Source organism: Anolis sagrei, chromosome 1 (genome assembly GCF_037176765.1).
Source record: "Anolis sagrei isolate rAnoSag1 chromosome 1, rAnoSag1.mat, whole genome shotgun sequence".
Classification (NCBI taxonomy): Eukaryota; Metazoa; Chordata; class Lepidosauria; order Squamata; family Dactyloidae; genus Anolis; species Anolis sagrei.
Window position 1 is genome coordinate 149,061,844 of NC_090021.1, and position 24,009 is coordinate 149,085,852.

The window sequence follows — 24,009 nt, forward strand, 5'->3', positions numbered from 1 at the left end:
TGGCACACAGAACTCCCATGACAAACAGAATATATATATCAGTGATTGGTTGGGGGGGGGGGGCGCCAAAATACTGTTTGCTTACTGTTGAAAATTACCTAGGGCCGTCTCTTTTGAGGACCCCTGTTCTAGAAGCTGACGTTTCTCCTGCATCTGTGGCAAGCAACTTCAGAGGTTGTGAGGATTGGGAAGAACTTCTTGAGGTTAAGAGCTGGAATATGTTGCAGCTTGAGAGAGGGTTGGAGTGGAAGGCGCTTGTGTGTGTGTGTGTGGGGGGGGGGGTGTAATTCTGCAAAGGGAGCTTTTGTGGGATGAAGCCCATGCCTGGAAGCGCGCTCTTCTTGCGCGTGCGCACAGGCGACGCGCTCGGGGCGGGGTTGCTGCTGCTGCTCCTCCAGGAAAGTCAGTCAGTGAGTCAGACGAGCGCTTTGCGGAGTCGCATCCCAGGTAGCGGAGCCGTCGGGAGGGAGGGATGCGGCCACGAGCGGATGGGGCAAGGGAGAGGGTGCCGCGCCCGAGGCCGAGCCAGCCCGAGAAGCGACCCGCCGCCCCTCAGGAGGGGATGTAGGCTCTGCAGGACCTCGAGAGCCGCGGCTTCTTCGGAGCGGGACCTCGAGAGCCGCGCCGGGAAGGGAATGCGCGGCGCGAGACTCCACGGCTACAGGTACGAACAGGCTCACGCGCACGGCAAGTTGTGTCTCGAGCTTTCCCTTCGCCTTAACTTTTCTCACTCACCCAAAGCTGCTGATTGAAGGAGGCGCGCGTCCTTCAGTGGCGAAAGTCTCGTGCTAGAAGGCAGCTGGAGGTTTCAGTCTTTTATACATGACTCCAAGCATAGATCAAGGTTTACTTTTGGTGATATTATGAGAGCTGAGTCCGAGCGTTACGCACATTCCGCAACGGTGGTTGTGAATAAGGGGAGGGGAGGGCGGCACACTGAGGAGGGCGGGAATAGACTTCAATTTGGTGGACGGATAGAAAGGAGGGGAGGGTTAGGATAAAGTTTAGGGCAGTGGTTCTCAACCTTCCTAATGCCGTGACCCCTGAATACAGTCCCTCATGTCGTGGTGACCCCCAACCATAACACTGTTTTTGTTGCTACTTCATAACAGTCATTTTACTACTGTATTGTAAATACTACTGTATTTACTACTGTATTTACCATGGTCCCGGTAGCAGGCACCATGGCACTCATCAACCAGAGGTTCCCAGAAGACATCACGGCTCTGTTTCACCATTGCCTCACCACCAGTTACTTTCAGTGGGACAATGAATTCTACGAACAGAAAGATGGAGTAGCTATGGGGAGCCCTCTCAGCCCGGTCATAGCTAACTTCTACATGGAACACTTTGAAAAACAAGCCCTGGAGACAGCAACCAAAAAGCCCACTATATGGTTCAGATATGTGGATGACACCTTCACCATTTGGAGCCATGGAGAAGAAGAACTCAACAGGTTCCTGGACCATCTTAACAGCATCCACCCAAACATCCAGTTCACCATGGAAAAAGAAAATGAAGGAAGACTGCCTTTTCTAGATGTCCTAGTCATCCGCAAACCAGATCAACAATTGGGTCACACCGTCTACAGAAAACCCACACACACAGATAGATATCTACATAAAAACTCCAACCATCACCCAAGTCAAAAAAGAAGCAACATTAAAGCCTTGGCAGACCGTGCAAAAAGAATCTGCGAATCCCACCTCCTCCAAGATGAACTGAACCACCTCAACTGGGCTCTACAGGCCAATGGATACTCCACCTCAGACATCAGAAGAGCTGCAAGACTGAGAACAAGCCACGAGAGTAAAGACAAAGATCCACCCAGATGAAAAGTGTTCTTGCCATACATCAAGGGAACCACTGACCGCATAGGGAAGCTGATGAGGAAACACAACATACAAACTATCTACAGACCCACCAAGAAAATCCGACAAATGCTACGTTCAGCAAAGGACAAGAGGGATCCTCTCACTTCTGCAGGAGTCTACTGTATACCATGCAGCTGTGGACAAGTCTACATAGGGACCACCAAACGCAGCATTGCCCAAACACGAATCAAGGAACATGAAAGGCACTGCAGACTACTTCAACCAGAGAAGTCAGCCATAGCAGAGCACCTGATGAACCAACCTGGACACAGCATATTATTTGAGAACACAGAAGTGCTGGACCACACCAACAACCACCATGTCAGACTACACAGAGAAGCCATTGAAATCCATAAGCATGTGGACAATTTCAACAGAAAGGAGGAAACCATGTAGATGAACAAAATCTGGCTACCAGTATTAAAAAACTCTAAAATTACAACAGCAAAACAACAGAGAGTAAACAATCAGGCACATCAATTCACTCTCAACAAGAGATTCCCCCCAGGCGCTTCCAGGCCATTGAATGCAAATCAAGGTGATCAGCTGAAACATTACCCTGGTCATTCCACAGATATATAAACCCATTTTTCCTACTTCCAACAGACCTCACCACCTCTGATGCTTGCCATAGATGCAGGCGAAACGTCAGGAGAAAAATTGCCTCCAGAACATGGCCATATAGCCCGGAAAAACCTACAACAACCCAGTCATTTTACTACTGTTATAAATCATAATGTAAATATCAGATATGCAAGATGTATTTTCATTCACTAGACCAAACTGGGCACAAATAACCAATGCACCCACATGTAAATGTTAGTGGGGTTGTGGGAGGAATGACTTTGTAATTTGGGAGTTGTAGTTGCTGGGATTTATAGTTCACCTATAATCAAAGAGAATTCTGAACTCCACCAGCGATGGATTTGAACCTAATTTACCACACAGAACTCCCATGACCAATGGAAAACACTGGAAGGGTTTGGTGGGTATTGACCTTGAGTTTGGGAGTTGTAGTTCACCTATATCCAGAGAGCACTGTGGACTCACACAATGGTGGATGTGGACCAAACTTGGCACAAATACTCAATATGCGCAAATGTGAACACTGGTGGAGCCTGGGGAAAATAGACCTTGACTTTTGGGAGTTGTAGTTGCTGGGATTTATAGTTCATTACAATCAAAGAACATTCTGAACTCCACTAACAATAAAATTGGCTCAAACTTCCTACATAGAATCCCCATAACCATCAGAAAATACTGTGTTTTCTGATGGTCTTTGGCAATCCCTCTGACATCCCTTCACGACCCCCTCAGGGGTCCCGACCCCCAGGTTGAGAAACACTGGTTTGGCGTTAGGGTTAGGGTTAGAATTAGGCTTGGGGGTTAGGCTTAGGGTAAGGTTTAGGGGTTGGTTTAGGATTAGGGTTAGCTCTTCCAGCAGTCACCAGCCAATCCCTCTCCAATGCCAGAAATACAGCTTAATGGTGTAACATTAGAAAATGTTGACCATTTCCGCTACCTTGGCAGCCACCTCTCCACCAAAGTCAACATCGACACCGAAATACAACACAGCCTGAGCTCTGCGAGTGCAGCTTTTTTCTGAATGAAGCAGAGAGTGTTTGAGGACCGGGACATCTGTAGGGATACCAAGGTGCTTGTTTATAAAGCTATTGTCTTCCCAACCCTGCTATACGCCTGCAAGACGTGGACTCTCTATAGACGTCACATGCAACTCCTGGAACGATTCCATCAGTGCTGCCTCCGGAAAATCCTGCAAATCTCTTGGGAAGACAGGCGGACAAACGTCAGCGTGTTGGAAGAAGCAAAGACCACCAGCATTGAAGCAATGGTCCTCCACCAACAACTCTGCTGGACCGGCCACGTTGTCCGGATGCCCGACCACCATCTCCCAAAGCAGTTGCTCTACTCCGAACTCAAAAATGGAAAACGGAATGTTGGTGGACAGGAAAAGAGATTTAAAGATGGGCTCAAAGCCAACCTTACAAACTCTGGCATAGACACTGAGAACTGGGAAGCCATGGCCCTTGACCGCTCCAGCTGGAGGTCAGCTGTGATCAGCAGTGCTGCAGAATTTGAAGAGGCACAAATGGAGGGCGAAAGAGAGAATCATGCCAAGAGGAAGGCGCGTCAAGCCAACCCCGACCGAGACTGCCTTCCACATGGAAACCAATGTCCTCACCATGGAAGAAGATGCAGATCAATAATAGGGCTCCACAGCCCCTGTGGACCTACAAGAATACTGATCCTGGAAGACTATCCTACTTGGCCAACGAGGGATTGTGCATGTATGTATGTGTGTATGTATATATCCCCATGCAATCCAAAGTGTGTGTATATATATTATATTATATGTGCTTCCCTATGTAATCCAATATCTCTCTGTGTGTGTGTGTGTGTGTATAGAAAGAGAGAGAGAGAGAGATGTATATGCTTCCCCATGGAATCCAAAGTGTGTGTGTGTGTGTATACAGTATGCATACAGTATGTGTGTGTATGTTTCTCTCTCTCCCTCTCTCTCTCTGTGTGTGTGTGTGTGTGTGTATATATATATATATATATCAGCTTAGGATAGCACAGGGAAGTGTTAACACCCCTGTGATGTTTGTTTTGCTGTCTCTGTCCTGTTCAGAAGTGTCCCTGTGAGAATTGAATTTTGGGGAAACAAGGATGGGTATTTATTTATCGTATCAGAAGCAAACCAATGTATTTGAGAAAACAGAAATTTTAAAAACTTGGCATTCTGTTAAATGTCCTGTGATCAGTAGCTGGCCTCTGGTGTTGCTATAAGAAGGTCCTCCATTGTGCATGTGGCAGGGCTCAGGTGGCATTGTGGTAATGGTCTATGGTTTGCTCTTCTCCACACTCGCATGTTATGGACATCTTAAGCCCCTTCTACACTGACATATAATCCAGATTATCAATGCAGATAATCCACATTCTCTGTTTGAACTAGATTATATGAGTCTACACTGCGATATAATCCAGTTCAAAGCAGATAATCTGGATTTTATATGGCAGTGTAGAAGGGGCCTTAAATCCAGGGCCCACATCAAGTCCACAGCTCTGCCTGGGCAGGAATGAACACATGGATGTGTGAATGAATACATATATTTGTGAATTGATGACAGAGGCCCCTTCTACACAGCTGTCTAAAATCCAGATCATCTACCTAGAACTGGATTATGTCGCAGTGTAGAAGGGCCCAGAGTGGCCAGGTGAAATATCTTTATCAAAAAAAGAGTCAACTCTCATGCAAGCAACTCCAGCTGAAATTCTTTCTTCTGCACAACCACAAAAAGTGCAGGAACTTTGTCCCTTATTTCACCAGGCAGCCCTAGTTGATGAACACGTGTTAAAATCAGCTGGAGAGTAGTGCCCTAAAGCTTATATGGAACACAGCCGTTTCTGTCTTGCATATAGGAAATCCTGCCTGTAAGAGAAAGGCAGCCCTGAGGGGGAATGGAAGAGAGGAGGAAGAGTCCGGGAGTGTGTGGATAAAAGGCACTAGTTGCCACTCAGGCCCCTTCTACACTGCCATATACAATCCAGATTACCTGCTTTCAGGCCCATAGCCAGAATTTTGATTCCCCGGGGGGGGGGGGGGGGGGGGTTGAGTTTGATTTGGGGGGGGGGGTGAGGATCTACCCTAGCAAACCTTTTGTATCGTTATCCCAATATCCCCATGCATATGAGACATATTGAGCATGGTGATCAGATCATGATATGAATAAACATAACAGTTTAAATAATGTACCAGTAAGGCCTTTTATAAATACAGTTATAAGAACATGTCAAATACAGTCATGCATACCGTATTCACTCAAACCTAATGCTCACCTTTTTCGGCTGAAAGACCTTGCCAAAATTGGAGTGCACATTAGATTGACATCACATAGTAATGTTAGTGCTGAGCCAAAACAAGGAAAAGCTGCTTCAAGAGCAGCACCTTGAGATCCTCTTTGAGGGACGTCATCTCTAAGTAAATGGCCAGGGCTCAATACTATGCAATCCTGGGATTTGTAGGTATCTGCATTCTTTGGCAGAGAAGGCTCAAAACCTTGTTTAACTACAGCCCACAGGGTTCCATAGCATTGAACCAAAGTGGATTCATTCTACAGCATAGATACATCCCAAGGATTTCTTTTCAATCGCTGGAAGAGTTGGTGTCCTAACACAATTGTTTATAAAGAAGGGATTCTAAGCATGCAGCAACAGTAATGTGCAACTTTTTTTTGCCAAATTACAAAAAGTGCACTCTTTGCCGCTGTGCATTCAATTTGATGGCACATTCGAGCTGAGCAAATATGGGTATCTGTTTATGTATCTATCAACCAATATGCAAGATCTACACTCTCCCCCTCCTCCAGAAATCCATTTGGTTCAAAATCTGTGTTCATCCTCCAGTCCTTGAAAATACATTACATTTTCAATAAATAAACTCTTGTCAGAAAATGTTTTTACTTTCATCCACATTTTTATTCCATTAAAAATTATAATAAACACTACACAATTTCGTACCTTGGATAGATTTAATAATTTTGTAGAGAGCACCATTCTGTGCAAGACTCACAAAACATGCTAGAACTTTTCCTGTTGTCTAGCGGCAGTAATTTTATGAAATAATAATAATAATAATAATAACAGTAGTACACTTTATATTCCGCTTTATCTCCCCGAGGGGACTCAGAGTGGATTACATATATAGTCAAACATTCATTGCCTCCTATTCAGTTAACAATAATGACATACAACACAGACAAAGGCAAAGACTAGAATAGACTAAAGTTGTTGACCACATATGCGGACTGAGTTGGACATGATTTTACCTTGGCGAATTGGTTTATATTTATTTTATTCTATATGTATTTTAATCTATTGTTGTTGTATGATGTTTTAGACCAGGAGTCCTCAAACTAAGGCCCAGGGGCCGGATACAGCCCTCCAAGGTCATTTACCCAGCCCTTGCTCAGGGTCAACCTAAGTATGAAATGACTTGAAGGCACAAAACAATAACAACAACAATCCTATCTCATCAGCCAAAAGCAGGCCCACACTTCCCATTGAAATACTATTAAGTTTATATTTGTTAAAATTGTTCTTCATTTTAATTATTGTATTGTTTTTAAGTGTTGGGGGGTGTTTTTTTTTTTTTTTTGCACTATAAAGAAGATATTTGCAGTGTGCATAGGAATTCATTCAGGTTTTTTTTCAAATTATAATCCGGCCCTCCAACAGTTTGAAGGACTGTGACCTGGCCCTCTGTTTAAAAAGTTTGTGGACCCCTGTTTTAGACTGTATTGTTAGCATTGAATCTTTGCTGTTAGCTGGTCTGAGTCCCTCTACGGAGGTAGAGAAGATTGGGATACAAAAGTTTTAAATAAATAAATAAAGGTTTCCCTTTCCATCTCCGGTGTCTGGAGGCGATGCTCAACTCTGGTTATGGGGAGGTGCTCTTGTTCCATTTTTCCATGCTAAGAAACCTGTTGTCTGTAGACCCTCCTGGTTGTGGTTTGCCGGCATGGCTGCATGGGCTCCTTTTACCTTCCCGCCGAGGCGGAACCTGTTAATCTACTCACATCAGGCCTGTAGCGAGGGGGTGGTTTTAGGGGTTCAAACCCTCCCCGAAATGTTTCAGATTTTTTAAAAAACCTGGTTTACTCATGAATTTTAACTGGTTAACCAAATCCTCATGTTAAGTCTATGAGATTCAAAAAATTAAGAGTCCCTTCAGAACTGCAAGCACTATCTCAAGCAAATATTGACAATTTATTCACATTGTTATTACTTGCAGCAATAGCCGATGTAGCGAAGCAACCAAGTTGGGGTGTGTGTGTGTTGAATGCTGTCATTAAGGAGGCCAGACTTGGTGGAGGTGGTTGACAGGGGTGGAGCTGCAGGCTATTGAAGGCTGCTCTGCCCCCTCCTGTGCTCTTTGCTTCAGCGTGACCTAGAAGGCAGGTTTCAACCCCCCCGCAAAATTTTCAACCCCCCCCCCCCAAATTTCAACCCCTCCCGAAATTTTTTTCTGGCTACGGCCCTGACTCACATTGTATGTTTTCGATCTAGGTTGCAGAAGCTAGGGCTAACAGTGAGAGCTCACTCTGACTCGCAGCTTCAAACTGCTAGCCTTCTGGTCAGCAAGTTTTCTACAGCTAGCAGTTTAGCCTGCTGTGTTACTGTGGTTTTAAAAACTAATTTACACCCACTGCTTATTTCTACTGGTTGTTATTCAAGAAGATTTAAAAGTGAAGTCATTTTATGTACATGAAAACATGTACTTCCCATAACCTGTACTATGATACTTATCACAGATGTGACTACAGGTTATATATGCTGAATCTTATGTATGGAAACACCTGTGTATAGCTCAGCAGTATGTTTAGATATGTCGCAGACAGTAGATGTTTTGAGTATCAGTACTACTTATGCCTACACCGTCCATGTTATGAAGTCGAACTCTTCACCAATTCTGCAGGATCATGGTTAACAAGCTAAGTCATTTGATGGCTTGTGGACTGAAATCAAGAGATGCTTCAGGCACATGATTTCACTTGAGAGGGGCTTCCTTCCCAGTGCACGCAGTGCTTCATTTCCCCATGCTTTGCCTAGATACTGATAGCTTACATAAAAATAAATGTATCATACTTTCTCAATTTCTATATAAAGTTGGACAGTGAAGAAAGCTGATAGGAAGAAATTCAACATGTTTGAAGTGTGGTGCTAGGGAAATGCAATATTCCTGCTTCTAGGCAGGGGGTTGGACTGGATGGCCCATGAGGTCCCTTCCAACTCTTTGATTCTATGACTCTATGAAATGTTATGTGGATCCCGTGGGCTGCTAAAAAGACAAATAAATGGGTTGTAGAGCAAATCCAGCCTGACATCTCCCCAGATGTCAAAATGATACAACTGTGGCTGTTGTGCTTTAGCCCTATCAAGAGAAGGCATGACTTACTGGAAAATACAGTAATGCTTGGCAAGATAGAAGGTAATAGGAAAAGAGGAAGATGGCTAGGAAACTGGACTTTATCACACAAGAGAGGCAAACTGGCATTGAAGCAGGACCTTTGATGGTGGTTCCTATTACACAGTGCCATGTGGATTTCATTGCCAGTCTGCCTCTTCCCTGTAGTTAACCTTGTTATTGACAGGGGGGAAAATTCATTAGAAGCTGCAAATCATGTCATTTTCCCATTCCTTGCTTGGTGCGATGGGTCCATTCCACTTCTATGCTGATATACACAGTGGGTGGGATTCTTCCCCTTTCCCATCCTGCCCTCTTGTTATTCCCAAGCCAGAATTTTGTCAAAACAAAACAAAACTGTGATGTTTTAATATTTTTATTCACCATACATGGAATTGTTAAATTATTTTAAAATAATTTATTTTAAAAATCAAAGAGCAGCAGAGTTACAAGATTATGCAGAAACATGAGTGCAGGATGATGGGCTGACCAATCAGTGAAGTTGCATAAATGCAGAGACATGCAGTAGCAACTGTGGTCATGGCCAATATGTGGCCTCTATCCATGATTGCATGACTGTTGTGGCTCCACTGGCTGCCAATCTGCTACTGAGCACAATTCAAAGTGCTGGCTTTAGCCTATAAAGCCCTAAATGGTTCCCAGCCTGCCTATCTGTCTGAACGAATCTCTCCTTACAAGCCATCTAGGAATTTAAGATCTTCTGGGGAGGCCCTGCTCTTGGTTCTGCCATCTTCACAGGTTCGGCTGGCAGGGACGAGAGACAGGGCCTTCTCAGTGGTGGCCCCTCGGCTGTGGAATGTCCTCCCCAGGGACATTAGGTCGCCCCCCCACCCACCCTCTTAACGTTTTGTAAAAGAGTCAAAACCTGGATATTTGAGCAGGCTTTCCCAAATGCAGGGCAGCAGATAAACTCTGCTACACTGCAGAGTTTATCTGCTACAGAGTTTATCGGAATGGCAGGACAACGCAACTGGATAATGATTTGGTAATTAAATGTGGAGGACTTATTGTTTTATGTTATCATGTAGTGAATTTTTATCTATGTTTAAATGTTTTAGCTATTTTTATATTGTTATGGGCGTCGAATTGTGTCATTCTGTAAACTGCCATGAGTCACCCCCAGGTTGAAAATGGTGGTATAGGAATATAGTAAGTAAGTAAGTAAGTAAGTAAATAAATAAATAAATGGTGATTTTGTGTGATAAAATCCTGTATCAGGGAAGTCTTTCATCTGAAAGACATGAGTCGATGGGTGATTTGTGGTCTCTTATTCATAGGGTCACCAGAAGTCAATGTTGATTAATAACACATTTACTGTTGGCCTTGCCTGCTTGGTCTGGTAAACTGTTCAGCCTGTATTGCTTTGGTTGGGTCTGGTGGAAGCTGTTCACAGCCAGGTCCTACATCAGTGGGGACCTGAAAAAGATCCCTGTGCTGTTGCATTGGTTATTTTTCTGGATCACCATTCAGGAAATACGGTAGAATTATGTTCTGTGCTGCCCAGGTGATGCTGTTGTGATGGATTCACAGAAATGTCAGGGTTGTGTTTTTCTTCTTGTTTTGAGATATATAGGCAGCCCCAGTGTGTTCTCCACCTTTTCCTGAAGCTGTTGTACATGGTGGGGAAAAGGGTGTCTCTGATAGTCCAGGTAGCATATCTTCCTGGTTGCCTTCTCGTCTAACCCTGGTAGGTGAGCAGGGAGATAGGTATGGATGATTCCATCACATGTTCTTTTTTTCGCTCTAAGGTTGGCAGGGAGGGTGGAGGATCAGAAATTGTCTTCTTCCTTGGGATGTGGCAGTAGTAATTCACTTTCCACTTCAAACAGCTGGAAAGTTTTGGTCACCCCTGCATATGAAATCATAGAAATGCACATATAATTGCTTCATGACTTCTAATGGGGGTGGGAGGGGGCATTTTTCATTAATGAGAGAGGGTCTTGTTTCTCTCCCCCATATATTTAACAAAAGCACAAAAACACCATAATTGCCTGCTTTGAAAGTTCCTTTAAAATCTCCCCCCCCCCCCACCCCACAACCCCCAGTCTGGTTGACTGCTTTCTTTACTTTATAAAACTATCATTACGCTTTCTTATGAAATGTGTTGTCGAAGGCTTTCATGGCCAGAAACACTGGGTGGCTGTGAGTTTTTTGGGCTTTATGGCCACATTCCAGTAGCATTCTCTCCTGACGTTCCACCTGCATCTGTGGCTGGTATCTTCAGAGGTCTGTAGGAGGTGAGGCAAGTGGACTGTATATAAATCTGTGGAATGTCCATTTCTTATGAAATGCTTGTTTTGTACAGATAAATCTTACCTGTAGCATTGAAATTGCAAATATCAATTCTTTTTATAGTATTTTCTCCATTTTCTAAAACATTGCAGCCTTTGCTGTTATGTAAACAACATTTCTGTGCTTCTGCTTTTCCCCTAGAACTCACTGCAACATCTTGACCACTTTGAGCTTTTTTACTTGAACATATACTGGAACAGTAGCACACACCCCTCCCCTCCCCTCCCCCCATTCTCTTTTCCTTCCTTCTTTTTAGTTCTTTTGAAGAGTTATAGTGCTATCATATCTCTATTAAAACTGCACTTTCTCATCTTAAATCTAAAATAAATTGTGTCTGGCCAGCACAAGCTTTCAGGACTTCTGAAGTAGTGCTTTGGGAGTAGTACGGAAGTAGTTTTTCTCCCTTTCTTAGGGAGTTTTTCTCCCTTTCTCCACTTGAAAATAAATCGGCTAAGACACACCAACACACACAATCATGATGAACAATTTGAAAAACCTTGATGGGGCAGATTTAGTTTTTCCCAGAATTTGTTTTTAATGATTTTATACAGTTTGAAATATTGTGCCAAATGTGATTTATTAAGTACTATTTTGCTTCTCAGATCCTAATCTGGAATGGAACCGAGGCAAAATATCTCATCTCGAGGTGATTACCCGCAAGATGAAGACCCCTTTGCATCAAAACTATCAAAGGAAGCAGACATAGTAGCTGGAGTTTATTTATTAGTAATTGGTAAGATTTACATCTTCTTCAAGTGAGTGCTCCTTCTAGTGTTATCTGTGGATAGCTATATACAAGCTGCATGCATGACGTATATTTACATAACACTGCAGTAGGAATGATTGTAGTAGTTGATAAAATTGTAAATATTCACAGCTTTTGTACTCTGGTAAAATTGGCTTTGTGCTCACAGAAGCTCTGCAATTACATTTAGTTAAACATGATTTCTGATCCGGCTCAAGTGCTTTGTTCAGTATGTGCAAAAGTGTAACTTAACTTAAGGTGCTCAGAGATAGTTGGGGTGGTGTACCATCTTCCCCAATTCCCCCATTGAACCCTACACAGGCCTATATCTGAATAGGTCTATATCTATTTCTGTATCTGATGCCACCAATAGAGAAGTCGCAACAAATACAAGAATGCCACACCCAGCTGCATCTCAGGGAAGAAGGGGAGGTTGCTGAGATGAGAAAGTGGTGGAGGAATGGGGAGAGAGACAGTGGTGGAGGCAGTCTGGGAGCAAGGCAGGAAAGAAGACAGAGAGGAAGAGAAGGACAATCATAAAGCAGGATCATAGAATCATAGAGTTGGAAGAGACCTCGTGGGTCATCCAGTCCAACCTCCTGCCAAGAAGCAGGAATATTGCATCCAAAGCACCCCTGACAGATGGCCATCCAGCCTCTGTTTAAAAGCTTCCAAAGAGGGAGCCTCCACCACATTCTGAGGCAGAGAGTTCCACTGCTGAACAGCTCTCACAGTCAGGAAGTTCTTCCTAATGTTCAGATGGAATCTCCTCTCTTGTAGTTTGAAGCCATTGTTCCACATCCTAGTCTCCAGGGCAGCAGAAAACAAGCTTGCTCCCTCCTCCCTGTGACTTCCTCTCACATATTTATACATGGCTACATTACTTTCTACATTTCGCTAAATATTCTGATAAAATGCACATATTGCATAGATACAATAAACAACACGTAATATAAACACTGGCAGTAAAACAGCAACAAAATGTCAGGTGTTTAAGTAGATTCATTTGAAATCATAGGCTGAACTGGATATCCAAATGTGCCTTCAGCACCAATGAAGACAGAAAAGATATATAGCATAATGGACATAGCTTAGTATGGTAAATTGAATGAACTGGTCTACGGTTTTATATAATATTGGCTATTTTTATACACCACTGGAATACCAAGGTACAAGAGAATACTAATTCATATGTATATGCCTCTTACCAGAATTATCTTAATTGGAAAAATTGGCTTTTTTTGTGTGGTCGCTGTGAATGTACATCAATGGGTTAACTGCTCCTGTGTAGTCCAGTTTGGTACCTTCTAGAGTTCTTAGAGATACTTTCGCTCTGTAGTTGTCCTAGTTAGGCTTTTAATCTCTAGGCCTTCTAACTCAAACTTCATATTTATCTTTTTCTCTGTAGTCTCCAGGATTCTGTCTCCTCAGTTTATGAGCTCAGAGTCCAGCCTTTGGAGTTGTCTACCTTTGGTAGTCTCCACTTGTTTCAGTACTCCTTCAGGATACCCATCTATCTAGATCCTGAGAAGTATACTGCAATGTGAACGAAATTGTTCTGTCGGATGTAAGGCCAAAATGTCAAGCAATAATGGCCATTCCTGCTGTTTGGTTTGCCCTGGTGTGGTACATATGGCCTTGGCTTGCAAGATATGCCAGACCTTCACACCAGTGGCCAGGAGGAACAGGGAACAGCATCTCAAAGCAGCCTTTAAACCATCTTTAAAGGTCAGCCATCTTCTTCAACCTCACCCTCTACTGAAACCCCTACTTTGCCATCCAAAAACAAATCTTCAAATGCCAAGTCTTACCCCCCTCCCCCCCAGCAACAGCAGATGTCTCCTCAACTTTGCTGCCTAAACATGCTCATTCAGATGAGTCTAAGAAGTACAAAAAGTACAAGGTGGGGTGTTCTCCATTGACTGAATATGTGGTGGACTTTGTCTGAGTGGAGTTTCCATTCATGGCAGACATGCGTAATTCTGCTGAGTTGGTCTGCCAGTACGTTGTCATTCCCTGAAAGATGGAGTACATTTGGGAAGACATTCCTTGGAACACAATAATGCCAGAGGTAGAGAGCTAGGTTAAGGAGGGTCCAGGACCTGGTGCCCCCTGCTTCTTCATGTATTAGACAATAGTGGAATTGTCAGTAGCAGTGCAAATGTCTATCCTCCTCTTTTGCAGTAGCTTGCTAGTTTCTCTTTGGTGTTCATTCACAGAAAGCACAAAAAAGAAATACAAATTGCTTATCTATAATTGTGGTTCTCCTGTAGTGGCAGAGAACATCCTTTTGATGATTGCCCCCTCATGCCTTCTCCTATGGACATAGTGCTTCAACCATTCATTTTACTTTTGGCTTCCTTTAGTCAGTGGCTAAAAATCAAGAAGTGGATATCTGTTTTTCTGTAGAAATGGACTGTTGATTGGATAACTCAAAAGCAAAAGATAGTTGCCACATCTTCTGCTGAAGATGGATATGTCCCAGCATCTGAAGTATTTATAGAGTTAAAATGGCTGCATATGTTGTTTTTGGGCTTTAGATTAGTTGAACCCACCTCAGCTGGAGCTTTTGAAGACAACCAAGGGTGTATAAAGAGCTCTCAGACAGAGATCAGCATGTATCCATAAAATATATCATAAAGGATGTGTACAAAGAGGGATTTATTAAACTGGAATACTGTCTAATAGAAGAAACAATTGCTAATATTCTTATAAGCCTGGGAGGGTAGGCTGGCAGTGCCAAAAAGGTGGGGTTTCAGGCCCCAGTCTGGCCTCCAAAGATGAATGAAATTGGCATTTAAAATGCTTATTTCATTCACTTTTGGGAAGGTCCCCAAAGCTGGCTGTACACTCAGCTGGCTGCTGGATGAACTGCTGCTTCAGCTGCCACCTCGATCAGCTTTACTAACTAGATGTAACTACATTAAGTATGTAATGAATTTACACTTGCAATAGGCCTTTATAACATACCCCTTTTTGTTTCTGTGGAACATTGATTGCTGCTTATGATTGCTATTGCTTGGTGCATTTTTACTGGCTGCCTTGCCTTGGTTGTGCAATTTGAAACAGTTTAGGTCAATGTCTGCAAAAAAAACCCAGGGAAACATACATAGGAACATCATTGTAAAACTATTTTTAGAGTTTCACATGACCCTTGAGCCCACAGTAATGGGGCTCTTTAGCTGCTTCTATCCTCTGATGAGAACCAGTTGCAGCTACTGTTCTTTTCTGGCCACTCTCACACAACAAAAGCCATGCACAATTCAAAATGCAGGTTGCATGGGATTTCTGCTATGATATCAAATACTTTTTTTCAGATTTGAGCTCGAGAGTCAAAGGATTACAAGGCTGTATAATTAAAATGTCATAATGCCACAGTTCCTGTCTTCATATTATATAGACCAGACATGGGCAAACTTTGGCCCTCCAGGTGTTTTGCACTTCAACCCCCACAATTCCTAACGGATAGTAAGCTGTCTAGGATTCTGGGAGTTGAAATCCGAAATGCCTGGAGGGCCGAATTTTACCCATGCCTGATATAGATCATGCATAATATGTGTCCAGTTCTCATGCCCACACTACAAATTACACTATGTAAAACAATTTTTGTTCCTGGGTTATAAAAGTCATTTCCTAACTGGTTCTATCATTAAAAATGGGAAAGGTTTATTAAAATGCCCAAACTTTATTTTTGCGGGACATCCTGCATCACGTTTTGCTATAGATGTTCAATGAATATCTCAGAGAATCTCAACCAATTCAACATTGCTTGTGGCAGCCACAAAAATGAAGTTTCTGGTGTATAACAACTACTTTCAAAGTAAGTTTCACACAATTAAACAGGAAATAACACTTTCAAACCAGGTACAGCATTTTTTTTTTCAAATTTTGTTACACAGTGTAGGTTTTCCTTGTACTGTGACCTGCCGTTGGGTATCAAGAAGATGTGCTATTTTTTCCTCACAATTGTTCCATGCAAAACCAGAGCAGACTACACCCTTTAAGAATTATCTGTACTAGAGGATAGAACTAAATCCACCAGTTTGACTTATACTCTTACCATATAATTCAGTTTCAAACCATAGCCTATTTCTGAAGGATTTTGGTTTCCTGAAAAACTTTTGTTTTGTTGTGACTGTCTTTTGGAAGTGAAGCAAACTTGGAGGTGGTGAGGAGAAACTCAGAATTGTTTTAAAAGCATCCCAGTAATTTTCAATTCCTCTATATCAGACCTATATAATGTATTTTAATTTGCTGACTCAGCTTTTAATATTTGTACAAAATGTTTACTTGATTGAGTTTATTGATTTGTTATTGTTTACCTTGTTTACCTGTGTTATATTAATTATTTTGGTTGATTTATTATTTACTTTTAACATCGAATGGCTGCCATTTTTGATGTGAGCCGTCTCGAGTCCCCAGAGGGAAGATAGGACAGGATACAAATAAAGTTTACTATTACTATAACCTGCGATCTTTCATCAGTTTTGACCTCCAACTTCCAGAACTTCTGGCCATTGGACAAACTGGCTAGGGCTTCTGGGAATAGGAGGCCAAAACAGCTGGAGGGCCGCAGGTTGTGCCAGCCTGCTCTATATGAAATGCAGACATTCTGAAACTTCACCAATGCTACCTAAAGTTCATTATGAATTAATAACAACTTTTTAAGTCAAACAACTGGAAAAAGTACAGTATCTCCCTGAATAATTCAGACCCTTTGACAGTGAACAATATTCTAAGCACTTTGAAGGGAAAATAACCCACTTCCATTATTACGTGGCTACTATAGTTAATTCACATTCAGCAGATAGAATTTAACTCCCTGCTTGTCCAGTGTTATTTCCCTGTTAGTACAGCCCAATCAGGGCCTAAATACTCCAAGACTACACATCATCTTTGATCTTGGAAACTAAGCAGAGTCATCTCCGGTTAGTACTTGGATGGGAGACCACCAACAAATGCCCAATGTTGTAGGGTATAATTCAACAGAGGAAACTGGAAAAATCACTTCTGAGTACTCTTTGCCTAAGAAAAGCCTATGGAATTCATGAGGTCACCATAAGCTTGGAGGGACAGACACACATAAATAACAGGCATGTGCAAAAAATTGGAAGTTTCGGAAATCGTACAAAAATCGGAAGTTTTGTAAGTTGGAAGCCATATTCTAAGCATTTGCGTGGCCCACACCAAATATTTTAGAATTGAAACTTACCCCATACTTTTGGTTTTAGTTTTGTAAATCTTGGAAGGTTCCAAAGTCAGTTTCATATTTAATGCAAGGCAAGGAAGCAAAGCCAAAGGCTGCCTTAGTGCCTTGCCATTGCTCTGTGAAATTAATGCAATCTCAGCATTAGCAAAAGAAGAAGCACTGCATTTTGGGAAAAGTGCAGAACTCTGGGAAATGTAGTTTGGGAGGAGCCCTATGCCAGAGAATTCACAAGGCCCTGCCCTAAACTACATTTCCAAGACAAATCAAATCAAAGAGTTGCTCTTGATTAGAAAGGCACTTCCCTGAAGGCATCTATTTGCAGCTTTGGTGTACTCTTGGAATTAGCCCTGATCCAGGAAGCTAAGGTTCCACAATGTGGAATGTGTCCAGAGGAGGGCGACTAAAATGATCAAGGGTCTGGAGAACAAGCCCTATGAGGAGCGGCTTAGGGAACTGGGCATGTTTAGCCTGAAGAAGAGAAGGCTGAGAGGAGATATGATAGCCATGTATAAATATGTGAGAGGAAGCCACAGGGAGGAGGGAGCAAGCTTGTTCTCTGCTTCCTTGGAGACTAGGACGCGGAACAATGGCTTCAAACTACAAGAGAGGAGATTCCATCTGAACATTAGGAAGAACTTCAGAGCTGTGAGAGCCGTTCAGCAGTGGAACTCTCTGCCCCGGAGTGTGGTGGAGGCTCCTTCTTTGGAAGCTTTTAAGCAGAGGCTGGATGGCCATTTGTCAGGGGTGATTTGAATGCAATATTCCTGCTTCTTGGCAGGGGGTTGGACTGGATGGCCCATGAGGTCTCTTCCAACTCTTTGATTCTATGATTCTATGATTCTAATGACTAGGAGTAAATTTGAACAATGAGTCGGTTGTACCTTCAGAGAATGATCCTTTGTATAAGTGTTGCTGGGTGGGGAACTAAGCCTCGTGGAATTCAACAACACAGAGGTGTAACAACCTTTGTTGTAGCAACTTAGCATCTAGTCCTAGGTGTAACAAGCAATATAACAACTTCGCTAATTTGACTTTAAGTCATTTATTCTATTCTTCCCAAACACACATATTTTGCTTTACCTTTTAGAACAGTGTTTCTCAACCTTTGTTGAGAAATGCCGCGACCCCTTAATACTGTTCTTCATGTTGTGGTGACCCCCAACCATAACATTATTTTTGTTGTTACTTCATAACTGCAAACTTGCTACTGTTATGAATCATAATGTAAATACGCAGGAGGCATTTTCATTCACTGGACCAAATTTGGCACAAAAACCCGATACGCCCAAATTTGAATACTGGTTGGGTTGGGGGGGGGGGGTGATTTTGTCATTTGAGAGTTGTAGTTTCTGGGATTTATAGTTAATCTACAATCAAAGAGCCTTCTGAATTCCATCAACAATGAAATTGAACCAAACTTGGCACACAGAACTCCTACAGAAGTCCAACAGAAAATACTGGAAGGGTCTGGTGGGCCTTGACCTTGAGTTTTGAAGTTGTAGTTCACCTACATCCAGAGAGTACTGTGGACTCCAATAATGATGGATCTGGACCAAACTTGGCATGAATACTCAATATGTCCAAATCTGAACATTGGGGGAGTTTTGGGAAAATAAACTTGTAGTTGCTGGGATTTATAGTTCACCTACAATCAAAGAGCATTCTGAACCCCACCAACGATAGAATTGGACCAAACTTTCTACTCAGAACCTCCATGACCAACAGAAAATACTATGTTTTCTGATGGTCTTTGGCGACCCCTTGCGACCCCCCCAGGGGTGCCGACCCCCAGGTTGAGAAACACTGTTTTAGAAGCAGAATGGGGCTGAGAGTGGAGAGAAAAGCAAGAATGAGTTAAACCAACATAAATGTGGATAGGCAGGGCAGGAAAACATTCAGTTCGGTTCTTTAATGATTTTGTACTCTGCAAATAGGAATTTGCTTCAGAGTAGATGTTAGAAAAGCATGGGAAGCTAAATTAATCTTTATGTCTAAAATAATAGGAAAGAACACTTTTGTACTGCACTTGAACCTCCGAATTTGAAGCACAGCTGTTGATAGGACTCTTTGAACATGGGTGACTGGAATGAAGTGATATGTCCATAATTAGACAGAAAATCTGAAAAAGACATTACCACAGAGCAGGGCAAGCTACCAAAACCTTTTTTGACATGTTGGACAATTGGGAATTAGTGGATGCTCAAGGAATGCCATGAATCACTATCTGGGATACACATGTTTTTCATTTCAAAGACTTTATCAACGCAAATAAACATAATAAGTAATAATGGGAATTTTGTTTCCTTTACCATTTTTGGCGTACCAAATAGATTTTCTTCTTTGGAGAAATACCTTTTTCATACCATGTAAGGTTTTTGAGAAACAGTCAATTTTGTTTTACAGCTGTTGCAAAATTATGAAACATTTTGCATTATATTTAGATCACTCATTATCTTTGACAGCCATAACCAATATTATATAACATGTAACAGAGACTCAGTCTGTTAAAATACCACAAAATAAATTTATGATAATGTAGAGACTTGCTCGGGCATGCCAGAGGCTTTGACACTAGAGGATGAGGAGATAGGCAGTGATAGTGATCAGATGCAAGTGGTTCTGTGAGCATCTCAACAGGTTCCTTCAGTAGACTGCAGTTCATCAGGCCCCACAGATTTGAACTAATTTCAGTTAACTTAGGCCCCTTCTATACTGTCTCATGATCTGATCCCAGATTATCTATTTATCCCAAGTTATATGGCAGTGGAGACTCATATAATCCAGTTCAAAGCAGATAATCTGGGATCAGATCCTGAGATATAGGGCAGAGTAGATCCAGCCTAGATGATTCCCAAATAACTCCTTTTCAATCTGATCCCAGATTATCTATTTATCCCAAGTTATATGGCAGTGGAGGCTCATATAATTCAGTTCAAAGCAGATAATCTGGGATTAGATCCTGATATATAGAGCAGAGTAGATCCAGCCTAGATGATTCCTAGCAATTTTTATTTGTAAGTCAGGGTCCTTGCCAACGTCTCTTTTGATGCATGTAAGCACACATTCCTCGTTTTGAGAAAAACTGGAACAAAATGGGTATTGAGCACTTCAGGGTTTTTTGTTGTTGTTGTGACCTGTTAGCATTTGCTTGCCTCAAGCAAATTGAAGAAACCCTCTTTTGTTGTTTTCTGCTTGCCTAGCCAGTCTCAGCTCATTTTGAGCCTTAGTTTTCTTTACAGTATTGCTGCAAACTTGGGCGACAGGTCCATGGGAACTGGCAGCCTGTGTTAATATATGCACAGACCGGAATTTAAGACGAATTTTCTGATCATTCACTTCAATGTTCAAATCTCTCACTAACATGAGAGAAAGAGAAAAATATGACTTGCAATGGAGATCTGGCATGTCTACATTTTTGAGAGAAATTTTTACCGTTTTTATTACTTGCAATGCTTTGGAAGCAGAACATTGTGGTGGATTCATAAGAGGCAATTAATAGCTGAGCAAAACACTTCCTCACAGTGTTCATTTCCATTATGAGAACCAGAGCCTCCGCTATTTGTGTCCCAATAATTTTATTTGAGTAGTGAAGGGTTAGAAGAAATTTTAAAATGTGAAGTGAGAAAAGAGAAATTGTAGGCTTATTACGTGGTATCAATATATATATACATTTTTATCAAACCTTTTTTATTGCTAAAGATTGATAGATAAAAAATAAAGGTGCAATACTCACATTGACCCATGAATAAGTTGACCCAAGTTTTCTGGCTTAGAGTTTTGACTAGAATTTTTGGACTTATACATGTGTATATAGGGAAGTTTATTTGCTTTATATTATTATTTTATTGCAGGGATTTTATCAACTTTAGGAAATGGATACGTTATTTACATGTCCACCCAACGGAAAAAAAAGCTGAAGCCTGCTGAAATAATGACTGTCAATTTGGCGGTGTGTGACTTGGGAATTTCAGGTAATTTAATGGGATGAGAATGAAAGTATGAGGATTGGTAAACAGTGAGTGATCAATATGGATGGGTGCTGTGTACAGAGTGATGTGATCTGTTTTTACATGATAGCTTAGTTTAATTTCTGATGAGAAATGCCAACTTATGTAAAAAAAGTACTGTGGATCCTTGACATTTGAACCATATTTGCCACTCACTACAAATAGTGTTGCTGCTGATTAGTGATAAGTGACTGATCAGCATGCTCAAATGAATGGAAGAAATATGATGCTAACTTTTAGGTTAATCTTTACATTTCTTTCTTAATTGTTTTTGAAAGAACTTATGTATTGTCTAGTAACATTTATGGAGGAGGGTAAGGCTATTTGTTTCTAGTTTGATAGCAATGTATATATATACACACACACTAGGCTTGTGCATTTCGGCTGAACCTTGATCTGTTTCTGCTGGCCGGATTCTGGTAGATCCCGCATCCGTTTTTGCGCACTTCCCAAAAATGGGCTGGTAGCTGGATAGCAGATTTTGTTCCACAGCCGGAAAATACGACTAGATCAGGCTTCTCAGGCTCCAATTTCCATTCTTGGGATCCTTTCCTTTTTCCCTTCAAGGGAACCTGGGTTTCAGTGACAGGGTTAGCAAGCAGCTGTCACATGATGCCAAATAGGGGAGGAGGAGCCATGATCGGCTGCCACGTGGTCCCATAGTGGATGAAAAAATGTGATGGTTGTGCCCTTGTCGTTATGGCCATCTGACCAATCCGAAGAAGCCTGATTGGCCAAAGGAAAACAGCTAAAACGGATCTGCGCACAAGCCTAACATATATAGAAATTGCTTAGTTTTCCTTCTGTTTTCATTCCTCTCCTTGAATTAGATTCAAGCTTCAAGCAATAATAATGTCTTTACAATTTTATCTTTTTTTATTCTTCTGGCCTCTTAAAACTTTGCTTTTCTTTTTAAATGTTTTTCCTTCTTTCACATGTTTTTAATTTCCTTCGAAAAATATCCTGTATTTATATGCGTTGATACAGAGTTACCCAACCCATCTCATTTCCTGCCTTTTATGATTTTTGCAAGGGATTGGTCAAGAAAAGCTGTGTAACTCTTGAAAATCACAAATTAAATACTTTTATCTGCTTTCTTGGCTGTTTTCCCCATCCTGCACAAACACCATTCCTCCATCAGAATTCATTTATAGTCTCATATGTGAATGAATATTCTGTAATAGGCTACACCTCCGTTCACATATTTAACAATAATGCCAAGAAAAGGCCCTAAAATAAATAAGTCTCTTTTTACAATTAAGGCTGCTTAAGGTTTGTATGCCATTTTTAGATGAATTTTAATGTTTTTAAAAGCTAATGTTTTGACTTTGTTGCTTAATTGTATATTAACTATATGGAAGTGTTAATATAGTTTTAATCTGTATAGCTTTTAATTGTTGTCAACTGCCTTGAGTGTCATTACTGAGAAAAGGCCAGGATATAAATGAATACATTAACAACAATTAATTTAGCAGTAAAACCAATTGATGATCTTTTAATTCAGTTTCTACTTCTCTAGGTTTTTTGCCATTAAAAACAGAGTAAAACTATTCTATTTATCAAGGCTATTCTGCTTTGAATATATGTTGGATTTCATGTATGATACTTACAGAGTTTAGGTTTTATTTAAACCAGATACATTATTATTATTATTTAAGCGCCCAATCATAATGGATAAAAAGCCTGAATAAAGGCATACCAGGAAAGTGTGTCTATTGATTCAGGAGCACAGTGTCAACACAGTCTTCTTGTGTGGACTTAAAATTATCTGGGCAATTTGTTCTTGCTCAGATGTGGCTGGATACATGATATAAAATAATCAATTTATAGAAGGTTTATTAGCCCTGTGTATTACTCAAAAGATCAATTCTGGGAACTTTTGAATCTGAAACTCAAGAAAGAAGATGGGTTCCTTTTTCGGCAGACAAAAACACAGCTGGGCTTTTGTTGATTATTTCAGCAGAAGAAGGAGGCGAACTGCTTTCTCAGCAAAGAGAGGCATATTGCTCTGCGCAGCCAGGCTTCTCAATTGATTTTGCATCTGGAAAGAGGGCTCCTTTTTGGAGTTCATTACAGGCAGTCTGGTTCCTTGTACTCACCTTCATCCATAGAAGGAGTCTTTGCATATACGTGTAACTGTGTAAATGGACTCACGTCATATGCTGTCCAACTGCATAACCTGTGACTTAGAGCTTAACTGTAGGTCATTGTGAGTGTATCCTTTAAGTTTGTGACAAAGAGATGAAATGTGTAAAAAAATAAAACTATATACATATCTATGCAAATATTTAACTAAAGTATTTTATAAATAAAAAAATGATGACACCTTTGAACATGTGAAAATAGCTTCAGTCACAATCATGCAGGGAAGAACATTCAAGTGCTAGATATGAAGGAACATCCGTAATGAACCATCATTAGTGGATCACATGTTTACTACTATGCTCAGTGACCCAGATTGCACTGATAGATAGCATTTCTTGTTTGAACTCTTCCTTAACACTGATGTTGGGCTCGAGTTGATCATTAAATGCTGCTGCTTTAATTTTCCTTCTTTCAACAAGCTCTAGAGCACATCTATGCTGACTATTTAGGTCAGTGTGTGATTTTTTTTCAGCCCTGCAGTGGCTTAACTCTAAATAGGGCTGATCCCGGTTAACTAACTCAGTTTAGGCACAGTTGAGACAATTGTTCCTAAGTGGAACCAGCCATAGCTCTTTCAGCAACCATCCCACCCTCCACTGTGTTTAATTCGACTGAGCCATCTGAACAGACATTGGTAAATATCATCCTGTGTACTGCTTTGTCCCAAGTGATATAAGTCTTTATATATAGTATTGTGAATTATGTATAAAAACCTATTGGTAACCCAT

The 24,009-nt window shown here is 41.4% G+C and overlaps 1 protein-coding gene across 2 annotated transcripts in view; it reads left to right on the forward strand.

Annotated features, from left to right (window-relative positions):
* Positions 1 to 398: 398 nt before the first annotated feature.
* Positions 399 to 24,009, forward strand: part of OPN5 (opsin 5) — a 38,990-nt gene continuing 15,379 nt past the window's right edge. The window contains exons 1-3 of one of the 2 annotated variants that reach the window (XM_060785168.2): positions 399 to 664; positions 11,778 to 11,908; positions 20,981 to 21,100. In XM_060785168.2, the coding sequence (XP_060641151.2) occupies positions 11,791 to 11,908; positions 20,981 to 21,100 (238 nt within the window). In that variant the 5' untranslated portion in view covers positions 399 to 664; positions 11,778 to 11,790. Of the gene's footprint in view, positions 665 to 11,777; positions 11,931 to 20,980; positions 21,101 to 24,009 lie in introns of those variants that run through there. The other variant, XM_060785176.2, reaches the window with a different exon arrangement.